Source organism: Corylus avellana, chromosome ca2 (genome assembly GCF_901000735.1).
Source record: "Corylus avellana chromosome ca2, CavTom2PMs-1.0".
NCBI lineage: Eukaryota > Viridiplantae > Streptophyta > Magnoliopsida > Fagales > Betulaceae > Corylus > Corylus avellana.
The window spans coordinates 669764-678699 of NC_081542.1; the positions used below are offsets into that span (position 1 = coordinate 669764).

The following is an 8936-nucleotide window of genomic DNA, read 5'->3' on the forward strand; positions in this document are numbered from 1 at the left end:
AATCCCTTCTTCACGTTGTCGTGCTTCAGTGTGTGGGTTTGTTGCAGTGAAAAGGACGATAAGATGAGCAACGTGTGTGGGTGAGGTTCAAAAGGGGAGGGTCATCATGTAATAAAGCCATTAAGTTAGATTGAGAACAGAATTGGAAGATAATGGGTAAAAAAGTCACGTGAGAAACACGTGGGGCGAGTTCCGTCCATTTAGATGGAAAAATTTAACGGAGAGTTTAAATTGCTAATTTTTGAAATTTCAGGGAGGTAGATTGTCAATTTTTGAATTTTAGGATTAAAATTGCAAAATCTCTGAAACTTCAGGGAGGTAAATTGCATTTTTTCCTTATTTATTTATTTTTTTAAGACTTTTTAACCTTAAAAGTGTTTTTAATATTTTTATCAAATAGGTATTTTTTTCAAACAAATTTTTTTTTTATTGTTGAAGTACTTTTAAGTACGCCTTAAACCATCAGGCCATCTACCATGCTTCTTGTACACGTTCTTTTTGACCGTTTCCGTTTGCTATGCTGCATTCCGGTTTAGGGGGAATACCACTACCCGGATAGATCGTGATTTCTCGTGTAACCGCAATACTACTCGTACAAGAGCCAAGAGGTAATCTCGAGTCAAGGCTACATGCGGGCCAAGCCCAAATAGACGAGCGTATAGGGTCCAGGAAGGCATCATTTAACGCAGAATAGTATCCAAGTTCAACCTTGCCACATGGGCCTCCAAGTTCTCGATAATCTTGGGTGGAAGGAAGACTGCTGGGCTTGTTTGGGAAGGGACAACTCATCTTAACTATTTTTTTTTTTAGGTTATTTGACACTACAAGCATTCAACTCAGTTCAAAATATTTTAATTTTGTTTAAAATTTTTCAACCAAACCATAAAAAACATTAAATAAAAATTTAAAAAATAATAAAAATTAAAAAATATATATATTTAGAGGTGGTGACTGGACCACCTTAAAACCACTTGAGGGTGGCTCGGCCAACCCAATCAGTTTCGGGGGTGGCCGATCTACCCCCTGGGATAGCTCGGCCACCCCAAACACCTTGGGCCACCTCTAGGGTGGTTCAAAACCACCCCAATTTTTTTTATTTTTTTGTGATATATATATATTCATTTTGAGTTGGAAAAAACCCAAACAATCGGTTATTCTTTGGACTTCTTGTCTATAAAAACACAAATAATAGAAAGGGAAAAGGCTCATTCGAGAATCATGCACTATTCTTACCAAAACACTCCCTAGTCCTTCCCTAAATTTACTGTCTGCATCGAAGTATCCCCTCTGCCATTGCCAGCACACCAGACAAAAAAATCCGTACTTACTTTCTTCCACTATTGCAAGTTTTATCGGCCTGGACTCTGGAGGAGGAATCAACCGATTCTTCGTATGCTAACACCCCACCTAAATTGATTGTATAGACAGCCAGCTAAAAAGTGCGCTGAGCGACTACGCTGGCAACTTCTTCTTTGCAGAATTTATTTATTATTGATTTGGCCGGGTCTGTTTATGCCAAAGTATTACAACACAATCTTTAATCGAACACATGACACAGCTAAGAGAAGAAAAAAGTCGAACACATGGTATAGGTAAATGAGTTTTTTTTTTTTTTTTTAAAAAAAGCAGTAAGAGCAACTTAATTCAATTGCAATCGTACATGAACAGAATGGGTAGACAAAAAGGGACTTCCTACGTCTATCATGTGCTTTCCTGCAACAATCAAACAGATAAGTAAATTAATTACATGGTTATGTATTAATTTAATAATTAAATTCAATTTAATTAACATAATATTAGAGTAAAGATTTAATTTAATTTTACATGTCGTTTGGTTTCACAGAAGAATCTTAAAATATTAATTTAATAATTAAATTATTAATAGAATAAATGATAATTTAAGAGTTTTGATTTCTCAATAAATCTTTATAATATTTATACAACATTCAAGTTAGTTGAGTTTGTTTTACAATAGTAGATCTGGCTCTCGTGGAAATTCCCGAAGATAAGACCGGAACTTTGTTTTTGTGTTTTTTTTTTTGAACTGTTCAAAGTTGCTCGTAGATGTCTAGGTAAGAATAAAATAAATAAAACAAAAAAAGAAGACAAAGAAAGAATGCGAAAAGCAAAGGGAAGAGGTATCCTCAAGAAAGAAGGAAGAAAAAAGAAAGGGACAGGCTGTGTCAAAAGTAGGAATGATAAAAAAAAAGAAAGCCTGATCCTTCTCATAAATGAATCGTTGGTCAGAAGAGCAGCCGCAAAATCAAAATGGTTCCGCAGCTGAGGCTTGGTATGATGATTGTACTGCTTTGGCTCGCACTGGGAACCGTGTCCCAAGCTCAGATCCTCCAAACCTTCCACCGTGAGTTCGGTCCATTCAACGCCTCCTATTACGACACCTTTGCTGTCCTACCGCCGGCGACAATCAGCAATGGGGCCCTTCAAGTAACTCCAGACTCTGCCGGTAACTTCAGCCTTGTGAACCGGTCAGGCCGAATCATGTTCAATCAATCATTCAAGCTTTGGGAAGATGAACTTTCTATGACTAGTTCTAGTACGGGTTCAAAGGTGGCTTCCTTCAATTCCTCCTTCCTCATCAACATCTTTCGGGTTAACAATTCGTCTACCAAGGGAGAAGGCCTGGCCTTCCTCATAGCCCCTGACTTGGACCTCCCAGCGGGTAGCGACGGTCAATACCTGGGTTTGACCAACTCCACCACCGATGGCAGCTCCACCAACCGCCTCATCGCCATCGAGTTGGACACTTTCAAGGAGGATTTCGATCCTGACGACAACCATGTGGGTCTCGACATCAACAGCGTTCGATCTAACAAGACCGTATCCTTGATCGACAGGGGCATCCAGCTCGGCCCTGTTGATACCAAGTTTTATATGGTGTGGGTCCAGTACAACGGCGGCGACAAGGTGCTGGACGTGTTCATTGCAGAGCAAGGCCAAGATCAGAAAGGGACTCCCCTCGCCCTCACCGCCGCCAGGCCCGCCAAGCCTGTACTGACTGCGGATCTTGACATCAGAGGCATTGTGAACAAGGACTCCTACTTCGGGTTCGCCGCCTCCACGGGGAGCGCCATCCAGCTAAACTGCGTGCTCAAGTGGAATCTGACGGTGGAGCTGCTGCCCGGAGATCAGGTCGATCAGGGGAAAAATGACCGCTGGCTTAAGATCGCTTTGGGGGTTGGGGTGCCGGGGTTCGTACTGCTGCTGATTGGGGTGGCCGGTTTGGTCTATTACCTGCACAAGAAGTGGGCTGCAGCTAAGTTCGGCCCAAATATATTGGGCACGCTCCAGAGCCTCCCCGGAACGCCCAGGGAGTTCTCGTTCAAGGACCTGAAGAAGGCAACCAACAACTTTGACGACAAGTACAAACTGGGTCAAGGCGGTTTCGGTGTGGTTTACAAAGGTGTGCTACCCAAAGAAAACCTAGAAGTGGCCGTCAAGAAGTTCTCCAGGGACAACCTCAAGGGCAAAGACGATTTCTTGGCTGAGCTTACCATTATTAATCGTCTCCGTCACAAACATCTGGTGCGATTGCTCGGTAAGTTAAAGTCGATTAATTTTTATTATATAGCTTTTGATCTGCTCGTCCCTAGCCATGTGTCACTTTTCTCTTTCCCTTCTATATAGCATTAATGGATCCACTTGCTTTAAGCACGTCTCTTTCAAACCTCGTCATGAAATGTGGTATTTACTTGGTAACTGATTTAGAAACCCCACGTTCAAATTTTGTTAGTAGAACCCAGTTTCTCCCAGCTCATGAAACTTGCAGAAAGTCCATTGCTTTCACTGACTCCATGAATACACCATATGAGTTCTGTTGGGTCAAATCTCGGTTTATTTGGGCCCAGTTCAAATTTACCGGCCCATTCCCCACGCTCGGTCATTTTTACTGTTCAAAACGAACTCATGTTCAGCAGACTTAGGATCATATAAATTAGATTATCGACATTCGGTTATCAGGCTCGGTTCAGTTATCAGACTCGGTTAGTTGAACCTAAGGCAGGAATCGAGTATTACCCTCAGGAACAATAAACATATATGAATAAATATTATATTTGATGTTCTACGATAAATTGTTGACACGTGGACCCTCGGTAAAAGTCCACAGTGTTATATGAACAAGTACAATACAATGCCTATAAAAAGGGGGTCCATTTTTACTATTTCGGTAACAACTCTTTCACCCTCTTAAGCTGAGCATTTTGCTTATCTTTTTCTGATCCATAACCTTCAAGTTATTTTTCTCTTAAATACTTCAACTAACATAGGCATCGGAGCTTTCGCCGGCCGTACAACGCCGGCAACTTTGATCCTTTTTCTTTGTCTATCACATTCAATTTAACCTTCGGTTATCAAGTATTGTGTTGGGCCTTTTCCCACGTCATCATTCGGAAAACTGCTTCACCTCAATCGGATATCTGAGCTGAAAGTTATGGCCAAAATACCGAGACGTATTCAGAATCCAATTTTGCATCCAATCCGATTTGACTTCAAATTGAGAAATTCCGAATTAATCATTTCCTTTATTTGATTAAACTTTAACCATGATTGGTTAAGCTTAACCATATCTTCTAGATCTTCCCAATTTGCCCTTTAAGCTTGGAATTTTTTCAGAAACGCTTTATTTTCTTCCAAAAGCCTATAAAACAAAGAAAATACAAAAAGGAAGTAAAATAGTCTAATTAACCAAAACTAAAGGATTAAAACATGCAAGTTAAGGGCTGAAAATATGAATATTCTAGCACTTATCAATATACAAAAAGAGAGGTGTTCTCTCGGTATTTGGCCTTTGCCAACAGAGCCCTACTGTCCTTCGAACAATACAACTTGAGGTAAAACCAACATAAGTAGGTGATTGCACCACCACAGCAGTTGGAGACCACCAACATTAATGGGGGCAAAATACGTTGATGGTGACGCAACGAAAAATGCCTAGGATCTTGAGGAATCTAGAGAGGAGACTCGAGACTGATCATGAACAGGAAGAGATATAATAAACTTCAGATTGATTGAAAGTTCTGAAAAGATTGAAGACAATCTTGGAAAAATTAACCGCTTGAAGGTTGTGGAATTTGAAAGTAGGCCTATAACGCCCAAGCCCTAGCACTCTGTTTTTTTTTTTTTTTTTTTTCCAAAAGAAAAAAAAAAAAAAGTAAAAAGAAAGGCATCTGCATGATGTCCTCTGTGTAGAGAGTTTCGATTCTTTCTCGAGTTCTCTATTAGCTACTATAGTACTACTATTGATAAATTAAAGGGTGAAAAAATTAATTTTATAGGGACTGGCTCGTTTGATATGGTTCTTAATGCTTGACTTGTGGATATTGTCAGCAGCTGAATTTTGGAATTTCAATGTCTTACACTATCTGTAGATAATAAATTTGGCAATAATATAAACGAATTGTACTATTTGATGTGTTTGTTTTGCTGGATAGGAAGAATTAGATTTCAGCCAAACATGAGGTCGAGTTGTTCACTGGTAAATTGAATGATATAATAAGATAAGTGGCCCAAGTATTTTGGGTAAGAACAACTAATGTTCAACACATTTATTTCCTTGATTTTGGTGGGAGCAAGACTCAAGGATGTTTTATTTTGTTAGTTTGAATTATGAGATTTTAATTGATTTGGTTGTTGTTTCCTTGTTTAGGCAACCTAAAAGATTATAAGTATGTACTTACCAAAAAGAAGATTATAAGTATTGTTATAACGTTTTTCATCCTTTATGCTTATTCAACCGATCTATAAAATTTTGAGGTTTTTGCAAGTACTACCTTTTTTTTTTTTACATGTCCACACAAGAGAAGGGAGATGAGGGATTTAAACTACTTTAGTTTGAATATCAGTTTGGCCCCTACACTTTTTATTTGAAAAAGTTAACCTTTACACTTGCACTTCGGAACAAATCAACACTTCAATTTTATTTCTTTATCATAAGATCAATAAGTACAATTAAGTCTTTTTTTTCCCTTTCTCTTTTTCGAAGTTTTTCAATTACAGAATAAAAAGGTGAGAGTTTTAGTACTGGAGGCTATCTTAAAATTTTTGGAATTGAACCTTGTGCAATGAATGTATTTTTAAGTAATTCTTTTTGTTTTTGCTTGCATTTGTTACCCAGCCTACTGCCTAGTAACACTAAACTATTAGCTACGTTATGCTAACAAGAGTTTACTAGATACAACATTGAGAACTAATACAGCTATGCTTTGACATGCGCACAGGATGGTGCGAGAAGAATGGGGTACTGCTTTTGGTGTACGAATACATGCCCAATGGCAGCTTGGACAATCACCTATTTTGTGCGTCGCAGAACGAGGAGACGCTCGGATGGAACCTGAGATACAAGATCATATCAGGAGTGGCATCCGCGCTGCATTACCTCCATAATGAATATGACCAGAAAGTGGTGCACCGGGACCTCAAGGCCAACAACATCATGCTTGACTCCAACTTCAACGCTCGGCTAGGTGACTTTGGGCTAGCACGGGCGTTAGACAATGAGAAGACCTCTTATGCTGAGCTGGACGGTGTGCAGGGGACCATGGGCTACATTGCCCCCGAGTGCTTCCATACTGGCAAGGCCACCTGCGAGTCGGACGTCTATGGCTTTGGGGCGGTCTTGCTCGAGGTGGTGTGCGGTCAGCGTCCGTGGACCAAGGTCACAGGCTTCCAATTGCTTGTGGATTGGGTTTGGTGGCTGCATCGAGAGGGACGCATACTGGAGGCTGTGGATGAAAGACTAGGAAATGACTACGTGGTTGAGGAAGCCCAGAGGCTTCTGCTTCTTGGGCTGGCTTGCTCCCATCCGATAGCCAGTGAGAGGCCAAAAACTCCGTCTGTTGTTCAGATCATATCAGGAGCTGTGTCAGTGCCGCACGTCCCACCATTCAAACCCGCTTTTGTTTGGCCTTCCTCAATCCCAGGTAGCAGCAGCATGATGGCAAATATTGCAGCAAGTGATACTGCTTCCATTACAACGTCATCTTGGAATTTTGCATCAGATTCAGGATCAAGGTGGACAGCTAAATACGCAAGCATGGAAAGCAACGTTGGAGGAGGTTTCAGTGAAAGCTCTCCCGTGTTAAGTTTCTCATGAGATTAGTTTACTGGTGGAACGTATCCTCTTTGATAATTCTCTCTGTATTTTTGTTTCTGTTTTTCTCAGTTTCTTAAAGAAACGCACGTGATTCTTTATCTTCAAGCGTGAACTGTATATAATTGTGCGAGTTGGAAGGAATCCAATTGTAATTGTGTATACTTTGACTTGTAGTATTATTGATTTAATTTCTCACTTTTCTTTGTCCTATATCTTGTTATTTGATCACTTTTCTTTCAATTTGAGCTGATGACTTTAGATTAACCAGTGGTCTTATAGCTTTAAAATGTGTAAAAACTTAACCAAGAATGGTATAAAACTCTTATGATTTTACTACTTCATATAGTCAAATGCCTTGTTTACAAGAATAACTTGTATGTGGAATTGGCACAAACTAAGGTTTTTGTGCTCTTCAATGAGAGGTTGACACAGTAGCATGAAACAAGAAAAATATATGTCAGCAAAACATAAGATCTAACCCTTCTTTCACCCTTAAAAAAAAGTAAACCCTCACAGCACAGCTACCGCTCCCCGCCTGGGCCGAGATCTCTCTCTCTCTCTCTCTCTCTCTCTCTCTCTCATTGGTAGCTCTGAGAATCATCCCAGCACAACCACCAAAAAATGCACGCACATCCACCTCCCACCGCCAATGCTAGATGCCACAGTCCAAACCAGGATCTTTGAGAATAACCACTCAAAGCTACCGATGAGAGAGAGAGAGAACTGCAGAGAGATACCAGCTTGGTCGGTGGGATTTGATCTGGGTGATGGCTGTGCTGGAAGGGTTTTTTCTTTTAGTTTTTTTTATTTTTTGTAAGAGTGAAAGAATGGTTAGATCATATGTTTTGCTAACATATGTTCTATTTATTTAACAGTGATGTGTCAAATTCTCATTGGAGGGCACAAAAGCGTTAATTTGTGCTACAACCCCATAAAAGGAACTCTCCCATGTTTACATAGCATGACCAGTATCTTCTTTGGGGTGTCCATTTTCACCTAAATAAACCCAAATGGTAAGTTACCATTTCTTCTTTCTTGGTTTTCCCATCATCATCCTTCTCTTAGTGTATTTGAAACATGCTCATGCATGGAAATCAATATAATTTTGTTGCAAAATGATTTGGTAGTTTGATCGCAGCAACCCACTGAAGACCAATCACTTTTTCTAGTTCTACCTATCAGCTCGACACTTTTGAGTGTTGTTAAAATTGAGTAACTTTCATTGGACAAATTCCACCACTCAGCCTAGAGTTATGCAAATCACTTATAGGAATGACTATTTGTTATTTAATTTTTTTTTTTTTTTTTGGGGAGAAAAATGTATTGTTAATTTTACTTGAGCGTTATGCCATTCCCTGAATTACTGCAAGTTTCCAAGCCCTATCGTGAGGATAATCAACTACCTGCAGATTTCACTTTCAACACTATGAGTCTTCTCTATGGGATGGAGTCCTAGATCAACGTAACAGCTTGTGAATTATCTCCTAGTCTATCATTTATCTCTTAGTCTATCATTATTCAATCCTTTGTTATTCTTTAATTTTAGTCTTATATTCAATAAGCAGGTAGTACCATATAAGCGTGTAATCGACCTCACAGATGGTAGTTTTTGAATAAATTTATTGAATTTTCCATATTCTTGTGAGATGAGACTTCTCCATTGTGGTGTATGTTTCTCTTCACAGTTAATTAACATCTCCGTTCACGCTAATGTTCACCTGTGTGTTTTCTGTTAGTTCCTTATTTTCTACATATTTGGTCTTACGCTACATCAGGTGCTTTCTTTGTTTATTATGATATTTAGAGGATGAAATTCACCCCAGCC

At 39.6% G+C, this 8936-nt stretch overlaps 1 protein-coding gene across 1 annotated transcript; it reads left to right on the forward strand.

Annotated features, from left to right (window-relative positions):
* Positions 1-2100: 2100 nt before the first annotated feature.
* On the forward strand, positions 2101-7321 carry LOC132171558 (probable L-type lectin-domain containing receptor kinase S.5). The gene is made up of 2 exons (XM_059582909.1): positions 2101-3556; positions 6237-7321. The coding sequence occupies exons 1-2, from the start codon at positions 2269-2271 to the stop codon at positions 7109-7111; spliced, it is 2163 nt and encodes a 720-aa protein (XP_059438892.1). The 5' UTR covers positions 2101-2268; the 3' UTR covers positions 7112-7321.
* Positions 7322-8936: the final 1615 nt, after the last annotated feature.

Coding starts and splice junctions, on each gene's coding strand:
- LOC132171558 (XM_059582909.1), top strand. CDS start 2,269: ATGGTTCCGCAGCTGAGGCTTGGTATGATGATTGTACTGCTTTGGCTC. Junction 3,557..6,236: donor ACATCTGGTGCGATTGCTCG/GTAAGTTAAAGT, acceptor ACATGCGCACAG/GATGGTGCGAGAAGAATGGG.